Source organism: Acanthochromis polyacanthus, chromosome 14, assembly GCF_021347895.1.
Source record: "Acanthochromis polyacanthus isolate Apoly-LR-REF ecotype Palm Island chromosome 14, KAUST_Apoly_ChrSc, whole genome shotgun sequence".
Taxonomy (NCBI): domain Eukaryota; kingdom Metazoa; phylum Chordata; class Actinopteri; family Pomacentridae; genus Acanthochromis; species Acanthochromis polyacanthus.
Window position 1 is genome coordinate 23,769,267 of NC_067126.1, and position 18,362 is coordinate 23,787,628.

Consider the following 18,362-nt stretch of genomic DNA (forward strand, 5'->3'; position numbering starts at 1 on the left):
CTGGAGGCCGGTTTCAAATTTTTGCGTTTTCAAGCCCCCAAAACGCCGTCCTCGTATAAACGGTAGGGTGTTTTGTTGAAATATTTTGCCGTTTTCACCTGCAAGCGTCCTCGTGTAAACGGCCCCTACATGTGAATGAATGAGATGCTCGGAAGATCGGGGTGTCGGTACGTTCAATCTGGGTGGACCTGACGCTCTTATTGTGAAGAACCTGGAGCGGATGTGTACCTCGCGTCGCTGACATAGAGGAAGCGTGGAGTGAAACAGCGTGTAAGTTAGAGAGAAGAGCTCCTGAAAACATCGGAATGGACAACGTTTGCATCGACACTTTGATCCTGAAGCTGCACGATGTGAACGCGGTGAAGTTCGGGGAGTACAAGCTGAAGAGCGGCTTGATAACTCCCATCTACATCGACCTCAGGGTGCTGGTGTCCCATCCTGCTCTCATGAACCAGGTAAACACGTGCTGATCTTAAAATCAGATTAAAAGTGATACAGGATGCTCGAAGAGCTGCGAAACATCATCTAACTGCATTATCAGAAGGAGAAATCTCAGTATGTTAACTTAAACATAGTTCCTCTGTAGTGGAAGTGATCTGGGTGCACACGTGGAAGTACCGTCACATGAACTACTCTGAAAATCCAACTAATGAATTTTCAAAGACCCACTGAAATCAAGAAAAATACCTTCAAGATCCTACATGGAGAAAGTACTTTTTTGCATTCCTCAATCTCATTCACAACTAGATAACCTACTTCGACAGCTATACTCAGAAACTAATAGCTGTCTATCTCAAACTTTTGAAATCCTGCTCCCTTATTCAGCCATTCTGAATTAGCAAGCTGCTTCACAATCCACCAGTTTTTATTGACTTTGAAAAGCTGCTTCTGCTAACTCTCCAATAAAGCACACCACGTTCTGCTGATGGCTGCAGGTGTAAACAAAAGAGTTTCCATGCACTCCCAGCATCAGAGGAACTTTCACAATAGGAAAGTCTTTGGTGTTAGCGCGATGTGCGGCTAATGTTGCCATTAGGTTTGGTTGTATGCCAGAGATCTGTGGCAATTGTGATGCTGAGGGACATTTATGAATAGTGGAATCTAGCCAACCGATAAAGAAGGGCTGGTTGGGTTAGAGTGTTTTATGTTGCCTGTTGTGTTGCAACCTAACCTCACTTGTGTTTGCATCAGTTTTCTTCTCTCCTGCTCTCTGTGCTCACCTTTGAATACAATGGAATTCCCTAATATAGTTGTCTCCATCTGCACATTTTTTCTCAACAAAACGTGTGTAAAGGAGCTCATTAAGACGACATGTTAATCAGCAGTTACCTCAGAGCCTTTTCCAAGTTACTGCTTTTCACCGCTAAACAAATAATTTTGTAACTGCAACATTGTCTGACAGAACCCCCAGGCACATTGTGAATTATTTCCTTGTAAAATGATTGAGAGAAAATTGGAAGCAATAAAAAAAAAATCCTGGTTTCACACTTTGATCAGACACAGAGAGAGTCTTCTTCCTGAAGGGGGCGTGGACAGAAGCCGTTTAACTGCATTTAAAACTACAGATGCTGAAAGAGACTGCTTAGAACGAACCCAGTGGAAAGACACATTTTGTGGACATGTGAGACACAGTATTGAAATCTGTTAAAATATTTACTTGAGCAGCTATGTATCTATTGATGTGTTTAAGATAGAATGGGTCCTAAAGGGCAGCCCAACCATTTACTGAAGTCTTAGTAATGATTACTGAATCAACATCTCCTTGACACAGTGTCAGCAACACTGACAACTATTATTCCTACAAATGCCTAAAGTAACACTGCTCCATTTCCAGTCACTGAAGATAAGGTAAAGCTGCTCATTGTTGATGTGAGGTCAACCTGAAAGCCATTTAAAGGTTCCACCCTAAATCATGTCCCTCAGAGGTAAATGCAGAAAAGATTACAGCCAAAGTGGAAATTGAAAAGAAGTTGGTTAAAGAATTGCTAACATTTTATTCTAGAGTCATCACCTACAAGAATGTCACTTTAAAATTGTGGCCATTTTGTTACTGCAGACCTTTTAAGCTTCTTTCATTTACAGGTGTCTAGTCTCATCTACCAGCGAGTGCAGGATGAAGGGCTGCAGTTTCACTCGGTGTGTGGGGTTCCATACACAGCCCTGCCGTTGGCCACGATCATCTGCTCAAGACACGAACTGCCCATGCTCATCAGGCGAAAGGAGGCCAAGGATTACGGTGAGTCAGGTTCAGTTTATAAAGCTTTCGACAAAGAGAATGACCTTGGATTTGATAGTAAACTCTCAGAAAACAGCATTAGAGGCCTTAAACGGCTTTTCTGAACAAGACTGAAGATTGCTCATTAGTTGATGACCCCAAAGCCAATTTCAGAGTATTTTACCTCCTTTATTTTTGACTTCTCATCTTGGCTATTATAGGGGCTAGCCAGATGTGCTGTACCTTGTTTTTTCAGGACAATCTATACTATCCAGATCTTCCACTGTTACGTGCAGCAGCCTGTTTTCGCTCTCTCTCTCTCGCTCTCTCTCTCGCTCTCTCTCTCTCTCTCTCTCTCTCTCTCTCACTCTTTCTTTCCCTCCCTCCTTCCTCTGCCTGCTGCACACCTGAGTGTACAGTTGAGGTCAAAAGTTTACATACACTTGTAAAGAACATAATGTCATGGCTCTCTTGAGTTTCCAGTTATTTCTACAACTCTGATTTTTCTCTGATAGAGTGATTGGAACAGATACTTCTTTGTCTCAAAAAACATTCATGAAGTTTGGTTCTTTTATGACTTTATTATGGGTTAAAGCTGCTGTCCGGAGTTTGAATCGCAGCGTCTCCCAAAACACTGTTGGTCCCTCCCTCTGATTTCGCCCCGTTATTTGTGCACGCGCGCAGTACATGAGAGGAGTGCCCGGAGTGCTGCAGCATCTTGCCTGTTTTGCTGTTTTCCACTCTTCTACATTTAGTACATTTAGTAAATAATAAAGGGATTACGTTAGAATGCTGTATTGAGTCTAACTTGTCCTCATACCAAAATAACATGAATCTGCTAGGACGAACGAGTAAAGTTTCAATATGTGATTACACTCGTGTATTCCTCTCGATGACGTTGTTTATCAAACTTAGTGCATTTACGCGTGTATATGTGTTACATTGTTTATTTATTTCTATCTAGAGTTCAGAATTGCATGACTCCTCTGACGAAGAGTATGTCCCAGACGCCCCAACATCTTCCTCCAGAGGTCGGGAATCTAAACGAAGCCGTCAGGCGGGCTATGGAGGCCGTGGTCGGGAAGCAATGCGAGCACCCCGAGCCAAAAAACGTCCTGCAGTCTCTTGGCCTGACAAGCCGTGGGATTGGTAACTTTTCTGGAAGTTGCTGATCCCTGATGCTCTCTCCTCCACAAGCAAAACAAATGTGCGCGCGGTTGCGTAGTGCGTAGCTCGCCCACCTCTGCATGGGCTTGCTTGCTGTGCGCGTAACCGTTGATTGACAGCATGACAAAGCTGAAGCTCAAACTTGATTGGTCAGCAGCGACCGGCGCTTTTTGGAATAACATGGGGGTCTGTGAGAGGAAGGCGGAGCTCAGGAATAAATTTTCATATCGCGTTACACTAACTTTATATTATAGTATCGAACTAGACTAACACATTTAAGCTTTGTTAAAAAATGATACATAAATTGAAAACAAACGGAAACTCCGGACAGCAGCTTTAACAGAAAAAGTGACCAAATCTGCTGGGTCAAAAATATACATACAGCAACATGAATTAGCAATTTTGGTGACTTAGAAAGTTGTGTCAATGAAATGAGCTTCATAGTTTTGCCTCTTAACTTCTTGTGAGTGATTGAGTGAGTTGAGCCTTAAGGTGTTGCTTTTGGAGCAAGGACTTCCTTCTTGCACGGCAGCCTCTCAGTCCATGGCAATGCAAAACACGCTTGACCATGGACACTGACACCTGTGTTCCAACAGCTTCTAATTCTTGGCAGATCTGCTTTTTGGTGGTTCTCGGTTGACTCTTAACCCTCCTGACCAATTTTCTCTCAGCAGCAGGTGATAGCTTGGATTTTCTTCCTGATCGTGGCAGTGACAAAACAGTGCCATGCACTTTATACTTACAAACAATTGTTTGCACTGTTGCTCTAGGGACCTGCAGCTGCTTTGAAATGGCTCCAAGTGACTTTCCTGACTTGTTAATTATATAACAGGCTTGATTTAAAAAAAATATATATATATGCTTGGGCTTGGGCGGTATTACGGTAATACTGTATACTGCCGGTGTTTAAAAATAGCAGTGGTATCAGTTCCAATACCGTCATGAAAAAAATGCAATGCTCTTATACAGGAGATAAGGATTAAATAAGTCATTTAATGCCTAAAATTAATTCTATGTCCAGTAGCACTTATGTGTGGTTGAATTTTCAGTTTTACTTAAACAGTTATGTTTTAGCCTACTTTTGGAGACTTTCCATAAAGTTTATGAACGTGACGTTGTCACGTGACAGCGCAGAGGAGAGAGAGAGGGGGAAGACGGCAGATCCCGCACGGAGTGACTTGGTGTCAAAAAAGAACACAACTTCTGCAGTTTGGGAGTATTTCGGGTTCCAGGCAAATGAGAAAGGAGAGCCGGAAAATACTGAGGAAGCAATTTGTAAATTGTGCAATAAATAAAAGTAACCTAAGGACGGATCTCGTAATCAACCACCCACTTACTGCTGCGAGGATGAATTTGACTCTGAGTTCACTCAGTACAACAGTTTCAAAGCCTCCCACTGACACCGATGCAGGACCAACAACAACAAAGTCGACCGCCATTTACACGCAGCCGACAATAATGGGAGCCTTCGCCAAGGCAACAAAGTACAAGAGGGATAGTCTCCGTTGGAAAACCTGCACTGATGCTGTGACAAAATACCTGGCGAAGGAAATGGTCTCTTTCCACACGGTGGAAAAAAAACTCCTTTAAGGACTTGGTAAAGGTCCTAGATGCCCAGTACCAGCTGCCTGGACGGAAACATTTCTCACAAACGGCGATACCAAGTTTGTATATAAAAGCTAGAGATGAGGTTCAGGCGTTGCTGTCAGGGGCAGATAGTTATTCCCTAACAACTGACATGTGGTCGTCAGTTAATATGACACCATATATGTCCCTAACTGTCCACATAATTACACCTGAGTGGAAACTTGAATCCAAATGCCTCCAAACAATGTATTTTACTGAGAGTCACACAGCGGAGAATCTTGCTGCTCCGCTCTTCTTCTCCATCACTTACTGAAACTGCCAGTACATCACCTTAATATGCTCAGTAGCGCCTTCTGGTGACAGTTTATTATAACTACAGAACACAACTGTATTCAATTTCCGAACGTGAAGACACAAGCCAGTAACAGTAATAGTCATAGTAATACCGTATACCCCAGTAAAATGTGAAGGAAGTTTGACAGTATCAAAATTTGGATACCGCCCAAGCCTACTTGTGCTACTTGTTTTGTGACTGTGCGTGTGTTACTAGTGACAAACCTGAAAAACAAAGTAGGGACAACATTTTATTCATTTTTATTCAAATAAATCAATTTTTAAACTGTGCTGGGACTCGGGCGGTTTCTTTTTTGGACAGTATTTCTCCAGCTTTTGAAAATAACCTTTCACAAGGAACAGATGAGGCTGGGGTACAAAGGATTTTTGCAGCAACTGTGAACAAATTCGTATAGGTCTGCTGTTGTCTATTCCAGTAATCGAGAGAGTTCTGCAGAATGTTTATATTTGGCTCGACAAGGTCCATCTGAACTTCAATCGTTGCGTCAGCAGTGATATTTTGGGTCGTTGTCTGCTGGACTGTGTTGTTGAATCGCTGCCAGAGTCTGCTACCTAAGAAAGATAGAAAAGCAGGCTGTAACTTGTGACTGCATTCAGTAACATAATTACAATATATCCCTTACATGTCGTGGCAGACGGGGAAGCTTCTGATGTATGTGGCTGTGATGAGGAGGAGGAGGAGGATGACGACGTTGAGGATGATGACAACATGGCATTGCTTCACATGACAGCAGCACACTCAGTTGTGAGCCTCCTCTCAGCCTCTGTTTGTATGGGCTAAAGAACCCTATCTTTTTGAATCTGGGATCCAGGAGAGTGGCCAGTGCCATAATGCTTGTTGATTGGAGTGTGTAGAGCTTCTCCCTTAATTGGTGTTGGAGGGCTTCAACCAGTGCTCTGCTCTCTGGAGTTTGAAGATTTACTATGTCTTCTTCCTCCAGCGCTCGGTGTACCATAGTCAGAAGTGGAATGACTTAAGAGCCAGACGCTCGTTTCTCCTCCGACACTTCAATTGTTGCGTCATTGAAAGGCGCCAACCCTTTGAGACAGTCTGCTATGATATTGTAGTCTTTGGAGGTGAGAGACATAAGGTTGGTACGCAGGCCTGCCAGAGCTGCTCCTACAGGTTCTCTAAGGTCATAAAGGCGTTGGAGCATATGGTAGGTGCTATTCCACCTTGTATCCACCTCCTGAATTAATTTCAGTGCCTGCTGGCCCATTTGCTTTTACACTGTTGTCAGCCTCTCCTTAAAAAAGAAAATAAACAATACAATAATTCAAGTGTCACTGCTGCAGCAATTTAAACAAACCTGAGTTTTTTAGAATAAAAACAAGCACTTGCAATAAAAACAAAAAATACTCACCTTTGCAGTAGTGCTACTCTTGAAGTAGCCCACTATCTTTCTGGACTTTGCATGGATGTCAGAAACTGCAGGGTTTTGGTCCAGAGCCTTTTTTACCATTAAATTCAAAGTATGTGCCACACAAATTGTGTGACGCAAACGAAGCTCCCTGGCACAAGCCCCCATATTTTGAGCACCGTCAGTCAATAGGCAGGTGACTTTATTGATGATACCCCATTCAGACATGAGTGCCGATTTAACACTGGCTAGATTTTCCGCAGTATGGGCCTGGGGGAAATGCAGCACCCCTAAAACAACGGACTGCAAAGCAGTACTTGTATCAATGAAATGGCACGTCGCCGCCAAATATGCATGTGTGTTTATTGAGGTCCACATATCGGACGTCAAACTAGCAGAGGCTGCCTTGGAGACCATGGCTTTGGCTTTCTCCTTGGACTCCTTGTATTTTTTTCTCCACCATAGCTTTTAAAGCCGAAAAGAGGCAAAAGAAAAGAACACTCTTAGAATGGACATTATAGGGATATGGTGAAAATTGCTTCATGTGCTCACATACATACCTGTCTTGTGGGGAGCACATAGTTAGGGTTTATACTTGAACAAGCTTCCTGAACCCTTTGTCCTCCACAATAGAGAAGGGCTGGGAATCCTCAATGACCATGCTCACCAAGGCTTCATTCACATCATTCACTCCTGATGACAAAATGAATGCACTATTTGGTTACATATATTGACAAACAAGTAATATGCAGAATATAAATAATTGTTTTAGTATGCAAACATATATTTCTATGTTCTTGGGGTTTTTTATTTGCTGACTTATCATTGCATCCTAAAATGCTTTACCTGAGCTTGATCCGCCTTGGTTGGTCTCCTTAATCTCATTCAGGGCTCTGTAATGCCTCAGCATAGATGAGGTGTTGTTGTTGTATCCAAGCTCCTTGGAACACAACAGACATTTCACCTTTTAAAATACCAAAAAAAAGAAAAAATAACTTAGAACAAGCGATGCGCGGTGTTGTCACAGTTACTCATATTACATTTCCCTTGTGCTATGTGCCTACCTGATTAGGTGAAATCAAGTCAAAGTGCTCCCAAACAGGGGAGAATCGTCTTTTCCTGGCTGGCTCCACGGAAAAAAGAGTGTCAAACCGATTCCAAGTCAATATACAGAAGGCACAAATCCACAAGATGTGAACGGAGGAATCCATTGCTTTCACTGCCCGTTATATTTTGAATCGCGTCATACCCGTAAACCACTGCCTGAACCAGTCAGGTGGTTCGACTGGCTCACGAGGCTTCGAACGTCATAATTTTTGGCTTCTCCCCTAAATGAAGCAGGCCTCGATACGCACTTCGTGGAAACGCCCCCTCCATCACTCGACACACGCTTCGAAGCCTCGGCACATCTCCTACCATCACTAGTGGAGAGAAAGGGCGGCACAGCACACGGGCACAGACACCTGGTCAGGTAGGAGGAGGTTTTCCTTCCTCCTTGACTTTTCTGTGTTTCCCCAAGTAGGTTTTTACCCCATGCGTGTTTAGGTGCTGAGGTTTTGTTGTGTTAGTTTGGGCTGGAGATTACTGGTAGTTCCGTTATTCGTTTTTTGTTTATTTCAGGTTTAGTTTCCATTTGTAGGTAGTTTAGGGGAAGACGCTGGGAGCGACGGCCCACTGCGTGGTTGGCCCAGCATCTTCCCATTTTGTTCTTTTCGGCCGGGGTCTCCAGCCCTTTTTTGTTTCCTTTTGTTCTGTGTTTCTGTTGTCGATTATCTTGGGTTAAGCAAATAAAGCTTGTGGGTTTAATTGCAATATTTCTGTGTGGCGTCCTTCATATGTTCCAGCCTCCTACCCCTATTGAGCCGTATGCTTTTTTGTTTGTATGGGGGGCGTAACATCCACCATTTGATATGATAATATTGCATATTTTTTCAATTAGCCTTAAGGTCAAGGGGAAAAATGCATATGATGAAGATGTCACGTTTTACAAGTATCTCGCCAAAAAAATGCAGTAGAAATATATTTTCATAGATGTGAAGGGGAGGTTGTCAGGAGTTTGAAGTGTTCACTTACCTACTTATAGAGGTAGCAAACCAGTTGAATCAGTCTGCTTTGTTTGTGATATAATATTATATCTTTGCATAGATATTTTAACATCTATACAATGATTAAATTGCACAGAAGTGAACATATCCAAGCAAGTTTTTAAGAAATCCAAACAAGAGAAATGGGTGTTTAGACTGGCATTCCACTCTATGCAGGAAGGGACTAAATTTAATGCAATTTAAACATAAATTTTTCTCACTGATCCGTTGTTGCCTGAAGTCAATTTGTGCGGTTTTATTTTATATGTGTTACACCTCGAAGCAATAAATACTTTAAAAGCAAATCAGCTGAAGAAGGGATATGAATTTGGAGTCTTATCCTGCTTATCCCACTTCTCTCTAAAAGCTTGAAATGTTTTGATAGATTATTGAGGCAAGGCTGTGGGTCAGCCGTTTCAGAACCAGTTTATCTAAAGCAGTGACTGCTAGTGCTAACCCTCCATGTGTGTATGATTTCGCTGTAGGAACCAAGCGGCTGGTGGAGGGATCGTTTCGTGAGGGGGATACATGTCTGATCATCGAGGACACAGTGACCAGCGGCAGCAGCATCCTGGAGACTGCTGAGGTTCTCTACAAGGAGGGACTGAAGGTATAGAATCAGAGATTACAGCAGTGATTATTAATAATATCACTGGGTTTACTTTTTGATCGCTGTAAGGATTACAGAAGATGATGATGTACGGTAATGATGCTACCAGTCTGACTACAGAAAGACCTAAAATCACCACAAAAGGACCTAAAATTACCACAAATGGACCTAAAATGACTACAGAAAGGCCTAAAATCACAACAAAAGGACCTAAAATTACCACAAAAAGACGTAAAATGGTCACAGAAAGGTCACCACAGAAATATCCTAACAAAAAGACCGAAAATCACAACAAAAGGACCGAAAATCAACGCAAAAAGACCTAAAATGGTCACAGAAAGGGCTAAAGTGACCACAGAAAGACCTTAAATCACAACAAAAGGGCTGAAAATGACCACAAAATGGCCTAAAACCACCGTAAACAGACCTAAAATGACCATAAAAAACTAAAATCACTATAAAAAGACGTTAAATGACCACTAAATTACCTAAAACCACAACAGAATTACACAAAATCACCACAAAAAGACCCATGATCACCACAAAAGGACCTAAAATCAACACAAAAACAACTAAAATGACCACAAAAACACTCGTAATCGCCGCAAAGACAAAACATTTGATGATCTTTACTCACTGCTTAACTTTGGACAAGCTTTCTATCCTTTTTTGACAACTCTTTGATTCATTTTTGGACAAATGAGTCATTTTACTTTAATTTTGAAATAATTCTGGGAAAACTTGACAATTTTGATATTAATATTGACACTGGGGCTCCTTTTTGATCACTGTAAGGATTACAGAAGTCGCTGATGTACAGAAATGATGCTACCAGGTTCTTAGGAAATTGTTTATTTTCCGAAGGTGACGGACGCCATTGTACTAATGGATAGAGAGCAGGGCGGTGTGGAGATGTTGGCCTCGAACGGAATCAGGCTCCATCCCGTCATCTCCCTGTTCAAGCTGCTCAATGTGCTGGTGGCAGCTGAGCGCATCGACGCCCAAACCGCCCAGAGCGTCCGCAAATTCCTCCTGGACAATAACACTTTCAGGTATGGTTGTTGGTTTTCACACATCATACTTTAACTCAACATGTGTCTATAATGTATAATTTACATGTAATAACCCCAAAGTACCGTTTTCATCTTTATTTTACCTCTTTTAGCTCCAAAAAGGAGAACGGCCATGATGCTCCTGCCACCAAGAAGACGTGCGTGGAGCAGAACCTGGAGCTCAGTTATGGCGATAGAGCCAAGCTAGGAAGTATGTGGTCTGGAAACTTAATCAGTTTGTCCACTAGTGTGTACATACATGTAAAAATGTAAAATGACATTTCACATTTTTGGATCCAGATATTCACCCTCTTGCATCAAAGCTGCTGAAGATCATGGAGGAGAAGCAGTCTAACCTCTGTGTGTCGGCCGACGTGACCAGCAGCGAGGAGCTGCTCCAGCTGGCTGAGTCTCTCGGTCCGAAGATCTGCATGCTGAAGACACATGTAGACATCCTGAAGGTACAAGGGAGAAAGAGTTGGTTTGTAACATGTAGAACTTTTCAAGACCAATAAACTTATCTTATTGCTGTTTGTGTGAACAGGATTACACAGGGGCCTTCAGCCAGGAACTACAGGCTTTAGCCGAGAAACACAACTTCCTCATCTTTGAAGATCGTAAGTTTGCTGATATTGGAAACACAGTCAAGCATCAGTATGAAGGTGAGAAGATTTAACACATTTTTCATGATGGAACTTCCCAATCTGCGCATAGCTAATGTATAAAACATGTTCAAACTGACTTTAGTAGCCTATCATTGTGCCCGTGTGTCTGTTCTCCAGGTGGTATGTACCAGATCTCCTCGTGGTCCCACATAGTGAATGCCCATGCGGTGCCGGGGCCTGGGGTAGTGAAAGGTCTGAGCGCTGTAGGGAAGCCTCTGGGCCGAGGCTGTCTGCTCATTGCACAAATGAGCTCCCAGGGCTCACTGGCTACTGGTGATTACACAAAGGCTGTGGTAAGCATGTTTCCGCTTCGTGCTCAGATATGTTGTGCGTCCTTTGTGCCCACCAGTTTGCAGCTGTTTGCCTCTGTGATGTGTCGTTACAGCTGCAGATGGCGGAGGAGAACTCTGACTTTGTGATTGGGTTCATCTGTGGCTCAAAGATCGCAAAGAGGCCAGAGTTCATCCACATGACCCCTGGGGTGCAGATGAAGGCTGGAGGTAAACTAGACTGCATTTTGATGAGGCTTTCATCTGTCATTTCCTTGTTGTGATTTCTACTCACAAATTTAGAGCCAACAGAAATTACATGTTTTCCAAGGAATTCGGCTCCACTCAGACCGCCATTTGTGCATGAAGTTTTGTTTTGCTTGGAGTGTCCTAACTAAAGGAAGCACATGCTGACCTAAGAAATGCACCACGACAACAAATCAGCTCATACTTTTAACTTTTGTTTTCTATACTGTACCACATTAGAAATTAAAGAAAGACACTGATATAAGATTAAAGAGCTTCATCAAAGACTTTAAGGGTGTTGGAGGTGTTAAGAATCATATTGGATATGTATAGTCTCACAGTTTTAGGAGTTAGCTCGAGGCTTTTACCCTTAACTTACAGCTAAGATGATCAAGAAAGCATTAAAGGCACAGTGGCCGCAAAAAAAATCTTTATTTTTTGACAAACTGATTGTTTGTGTGGGGGGCAAAGTGTTTGTGTGGGGGGCAAAGAAGTGCACATTATCTCTAGATCAGCTAAATCTGCCACTTCTAGCCTTAATAGCTTAAAAGAATTATAAATGAACATAAAAAGCTAGTAGTTGCAGCTTATTAAATCACTTTAACCTCATTATTTTCTGCTGAAATTATAACAGCAGACTGAGAGCAGACCTGCTCATATTCGTACGATTTCGAAGTATAGGACTGTAAATCCCAGCACAGGAACTGTTGAGAAACATAACGCAGACAAATTTACCAACCAGTTATGGATGATATGCTGTATTGGTTGTAGAGCTGTGATGAATTTACGCTGGGATTTTTAGCCATCTGTTCGTTCAAACTCTAGCCACACTGATACCTTCTTTGACCTGGTATATAATGGTATAAATACACTGACAGTCATTAAAAACTTTGAGACCATATTTTTCAACATAATTTTTATTTTGAAGCCCAAAACTGGATTTTCTTCATATGAATCATTTGTTTAGCATATTGGTATACAGAAACAAAAATCTAAAGTTTCAAGAATGATTTCAAAATAAAGAATTTCACAAAAGAAAACGGCACCTGTCAAACACAAAGTCACAACAGTCAATACCGAGTATGGCCTCCATTTGCTTCGATGCAGGCAGCAATCCGTCGGCGCATGCTTTGGACCAGGCTTCTGATTGTGGGTTGGGAACAGCCCATACGTCTGGCTACATCTCTGTAGCTCAAACCGTCCTCCACCATACCCAGTGACCGGAGACGTTGTTCATGTGATAGACGCGGCATGATGCTGTTCACTGGACTAACAATGGTGGCCTTTTTTGGGCCTTTATATAGGCCTTCAAAACCCATTCTCAAATTGTACAGATACTCACTGAGTATTGCTTGGTGTGTATTTGGTTCACTTTTGCAAAGTGACCAACCCATGTGCAATGAATCATGACAAAATGACAACTCATCATTATCTCAACTACCAGGGCACTAGATCATCAGTAAATCCACAATGAATAATTACAACCCCCCTACAAGTAGAATTCTGCGTACATTTCTACCTCAAAGTTTCTATTGACTGTCAGTATATAAAGCCTGTTGGAGCCAGCTTCTAGTAACCCTTCAGTTGTCATAAACTAGCTAACAGTCTATGTCAGGTTGGTGAGCTCAGAGTTGTCAAAATGTGGGGGTGTTCTTCCCACGCCAACATGAATGGTTTAATCCTTCAAGGGTATTGATGTAGCACTTCTGTGCTTATAAAAGTAACATCAGCAATCATTTTAGCAATGACAGTTTGCCCAGATGAGAGCATTTTAACCAACTATTTGACCCACAGACTGCAACCATAACATAATTTGCAACAAAATTTGTCATTTTTTTTTTCCAGTCTAGTTTTCTCCTTAGTTAGATATTATTACATTCCAATACTAATTTGATGTGGATGTAAATGTCGTTGATTTAAACAAATGATTTAAACATGGAAACCTTTCACGCTGCTCTTTTAAAGGTCATGACTCGTGTTAAACACAGGGTGGTGCTGTAGGACAAGAAGTCATTGCTGGTTTTCTGTAGTCTCCTTAACTCCCCTCCTCCTCTTTATGTCTACCTCCCTTCCTCCCCCATTTCTATCATCTCACTGTGTCTCCCTCCCTTTACAGGAGACCTGCTGGGCCAGCAGTACACCACCCCCGAGGAGGTCATCTACAACAAAGGCTCTGATGTCATCATCGTGGGACGAGGCGTCTTGGAGGCCTCTGATAGGCTGGAAGCGGCTGAGTCATACAGAAAGTCGGGCTGGGATGCTTACACTAAGAGAGTCGCCAAGAGCGGCCAGTAGGAGCTCAGGATCTGCGTCATTCATTTCAAATTTCAACTACAACTCTGACGAGGAACGTCTCCGGAAGAGCTGCAAGTATTTTCAAGAAACTCCAGACAGAAAGTTAGATGTGTTACCATTGTACACGTCTGCACAGCGCACTGCCACATGAAAATACACACCTACTCCTACACAAACACACGGTCTGCTAACATTTCCAAAGGGTACTTGGGAGGTGTGGGGACGTAGACACTTTACTGTTGAACAAATGTGTTCTTAAATCTGTCCAGTTATCAAGCTGCTTGAAACATAATTTTGATTCCTTCCTGTTGATGATTTAAATGTGATTTTTTGATTCCTTCCTCGTATTGAGATGCACAACTTGACCTAGTATTCAATCTACAAATCTAGGTCATGGCACTTGGTATAGTTAGTTGTTTTCTTATATCAAAAATGATGACTAACTGTCCCCTTAGCATTTGTGTCGTGAAAGCAAGTGTCATTCCCTCAAGAAAGACTACTGCTTCCAGTTGAGATGAAACTTTACTCTTCCTGTGTTTTGTATAACTGCTGAAACACTAGACCAGCTTTTATTGCACAAATAAGCGTGGGTGTGGATAATACTTTTAATAATTTTTAGATTACAGTGAAATTCTGAGTATTTTACAGCACACAGAGGGGATGATATTTTTGACAACACATGCATACTAATGGCTGCAATCATTGTTTTCTGTACACAAGAAAACACTGAAAGTTCGATTTGTGACAGTTCAGTTACTACATGCAGTGAAGCAGCTTCGTATTTGACTGGTTTTCTTATTGATTTACCTGATGAGTATTACATTTCTTTTCTTGGAGTGACTTTATTTAGCCGTTCCCTCCATGTAATGTCTTTCTATGACTACAAATTGAAATCCAATGACTGTTTTGTAATGTGGCGCACAAATAAATCTTATGTTTTGAAATCGTGTGACTTTATCATTGTGTAGACACATGGGTTTAAGTATTGAATGATTTCTACTTTTGTAAACAGTTCTAGCATTTGGGTCCACTTAAATTCTGATAAATAATATATTCATCATACTGTAAAATTTGGAATTACGCAGGGTTCCCTACATTGCTGTGGTATTTAGCAAGAATGACAAATTTTTTAAAATATAAGCATATTATTAACACCAAAGACCACTGTGTTAAATTGATGTGTTTAGTTAATGTCAGAGAGAAGTGTACTGACGTCAAGATCGAGTGTAAAGACCTCTACAATAACTACTGTAAATGGATTTGACCTGAATTTGCATCCAGCATTTCTTAAAGGCATAAATAATCTTAATGGGACTCTTGAGTTTCACAAAACCTCCAGTTTTTGTATTTTATCCTGAAGTTCTCTCAAGAACTAAAACTACAGCTGAGCTGAGTTGAATATTTCAGTAAGCAAAGCAAGATTTTATCAGCTTTTATTTTGGAGTGCATTACTGTTCAAACATCTAGGGGTCACATAGAAATCTCCTTATTTTTGAAAGAAAAGCCATTTTTTCAATGAAAATAACGTGAAATTAATCAAAAATACAAGCTAGACATTGTTAATGTAGTAAATGACTATTCTAGCTGGAAATGACTGATTTTTAATTAGAAAACCCTTATGCAATTATGTTAGCACGTGAATAAAAGTGTGAGTTTTCATGGAAAACATGAAATTGTCTGGGTGACCCCGAACTTTTGAATAGTCGTGGATATTATTGAAATATTGCAAATTTATGCAACTTTGTGTACAAACAACTCAAACAGTATTCACGGCTCTTGAATGCAATAAACTGTTTAATTTCATTTCATTAATTTCATTCATAACTGTTTCAATTTCATTGAAAATGCAAAACATGGGCCCCTTTTTTAATAGTTTATTTATACAATAAATTTAAGATTTGTTCACAAAAGGTTTTTTTTTTGGCTCAGTTTTTTTTCTTCATTTTTTTTTTGTGGTCCCGGGGGCTTTTAAACCTTAATTGTTGTTCTTTGTATTGTGCTTCTATAAAATTGTGTGACTTGCGTGAGACAAAAAACTTTATTAAAGATTGGTCAAAATTCAAGCAGCAGAAATTGAGATATGATAGCTGCTTCAGGAATACTGGGCCCACTTCTCCAAATGCAGCTCACTGCTGTTTACTATTGTATTTTTCATTCAGTTTTTTTCAATATGTCTCTCCTTGTTAAATGCTGTCATTTTTCAAAATATAACCTGACTTCCTGAGGGTTAAATGTGAATTGGGCCTAATTTAAGACTGCCCAAGCTTAACTTCATTAAAACAGGATTAGTGTTTTAATTTTAGAAAGAAAAAAAAAGCTGTTTCAGCCACAGAGGAGATAGAATAAAGACAATAACATGTTAAAGTGAGAACTCTAAATCTAAAGATATTCAGGCATTTAAATCAACCCTTAGATGCACAAGTGTGTGGACCCTAAACTCTAGTGGGTCAAAAATGACCCATAAAAAATCTATGTGTTTTTACATTTTTGTCCACACAAGCCTGATCTCATGTTTGAAATATGTTTATTTTTCACTTCATACCAGATTTTGAACATTTTGATAATTGAAAAGAAGATTAGACCGAACAGCAATAGAGGAATGTCAACATCCGTTTTGTTGACATTTTTCCACTCTTTCCCTCCAGCTGTTGCTGCTCTCTACCTCCAAGTTTGTGCATCACCTCTTGTATGATATTATCAGTGACACAGAGCTTTGGCTAGTAATACACATATTACAATTTCTTTTAAAGGTGAAAGGTAACTTAAAAATTTAAATGCTGTAATATTGAAAACATGTTTTTGAGGAATAGCTGGAATATGAAATGATAAAAACTTTTCATTGCAAAGATAACAGAGCAAAGTTCAACTTCACTTATGCAACTAGGAGTTAAATGTCATATTGTCCTGTCTTGCAGTTTAAAATAAAATGAATCAAGTGCCATTTTGATATGTTCCTCCTTTGCAAAAAGTTTAATGAAATTGGACTGGTAGGTTTTGCATAATTGAAATGAGAGATAGAAAACAAGAAGAAGGTCCCTGACAGGCCTGCTCTCATTGTGGATGTCTGGATCAGCTTAGTAAGATGATTAATTAGAGCTCATTCTTTGACCTTTCAGAACCAGTTGATTTATTTAGCCTATCATCTTTTTTTCTATCCATGGCCAATCAGACAAAAACCACAGCATTTAACATCAGAATCAGCCTACACACTGGATTTGCTCCAGGAGCTGTCACCTGATAACATCGCCAGCCTTTGCTCCTCTGATTTCCTTTTTTGTGTAAAACGTACATGTGCTTAAATAGATTACATCAATGTTTTGTGTCTCAGGGTGGAGTTTTGATGAAACAAAATGAATATGAACCCAAAACATTTCTCCTTCTCAGCAGCGGGATGACTCGTTGCGCTTCATCCCTCAAAGTTATGGAGCAAGGTGAGTCAGCCAGCAGCTGAGAGTCATTTGCAAGGCATATGATATGAAAATGATGCCCGAACAGGCGCAGAGTATGACAGATTGAACGAGTCGGCAGGTAGATATGTTACAACGATCCTTTTTTCTTTACAGTTCAGCGCCGGCACAAAGGTCAGACACGTTGCCCTGACAGAGAGGAGGAGGAGGGCTTTGGATGTGGAGAGGGGATGGAGGAATAATTCATTTTGTGTACGTGTGTGTGCGTGCGTGTGCGTGCGCGCGTGTGTAGCCGCCCCAACCCCCCCCCCCCCCCCCCCGACACACACACACACACACACACACACACACACACACACACACACACACACACACACACAGAGAGAGAGAGATATGAGTTCCCCTCCCCCTTTATGTCAATATTGGATCAGAGCAACGCACCGTGCGACAGGTGTCTGTGTGCGCCTCAGGATTCACTTCAAGGGGAGGAGAAAGAAAGAAAGAGAGAGAGGGGGGAGACCGAGAGAGAGAGAGAGAGAGAGAGAGAGGGCATTTAGAGGTATAAAAGGTGTGTACCTGTCACAAAAAGCACACGTTCAGTGCGCGTAAAAGGTGAGGACCAAGGGTGCGCATACTCTCGTTGCTTTGCCTCTTCTCCAGGTAGGCCCGTCAGGCGTTTCACTCCGTTTTATTTCATTCAAACTCTCCATTCTTACAAGAGCTTACTTTTTCCTGATGTTCTAACTTTTCCAAATCTTTCCTCCCCTCAGAGGTGGACAGCAGAGAAAGCAGCTGTTCCGCGCTCAGCTCATCGCCTCTCTCTGGAGCGTCGCCGCACTCTGATGAGTGTGTTTTGTGACTTTTTCCCGTTTTGTCCGTATTTGCTTCACGTTGAGCCTCACGTACAATACCTGAAGATGAAGTTTTGTTCGTTCGGCTCGCGTTACGCAGGTACGGGTTGGCAACTGGAAAAAAAGACACAAAGATTGCTTTTAGTTGAAGAAGAAGTTCACCTTTGTAAACAGCTGCTGAGCCTTAATTCAGACAAAT

At 41.3% G+C, this 18,362-nt stretch overlaps 1 protein-coding gene across 1 annotated transcript; it reads left to right on the forward strand.

The window, feature by feature from the left end:
* Positions 1–175: 175 nt before the first annotated feature.
* Positions 176–14,849, forward strand: umps (uridine monophosphate synthetase). Its single transcript, XM_022217767.2, has 10 exons — positions 176–455; positions 2,083–2,236; positions 9,254–9,378; positions 10,243–10,430; positions 10,544–10,641; positions 10,731–10,891; positions 10,975–11,092; positions 11,213–11,388; positions 11,481–11,595; positions 13,727–14,849. Exons 1-10 carry the CDS (start codon positions 306–308, stop codon positions 13,903–13,905), a joined length of 1,464 nt encoding a protein of 487 aa, XP_022073459.2. The 5' UTR covers positions 176–305; the 3' UTR covers positions 13,906–14,849.
* The last annotated feature ends 3,513 nt before the right edge of the window (positions 14,850–18,362 follow it).

What these genes read in the sequence shown, in the direction of transcription:
- umps (XM_022217767.2), top strand. Translation starts at nt 306, where the DNA reads ATGGACAACGTTTGCATCGACACTTTGATCCTGAAGCTGCACGATGTG. An exon ending in CGATAGAGCCAAGCTAGGAA is followed by an intron (nt 10,642 to 10,730) that starts GTATGTGGTCTG and finishes TTTTGGATCCAG; the next exon opens with ATATTCACCCTCTTGCATCA. An exon ending in CACATGTAGACATCCTGAAG is followed by an intron (nt 10,892 to 10,974) that starts GTACAAGGGAGA and finishes TTGTGTGAACAG; the next exon opens with GATTACACAGGGGCCTTCAG.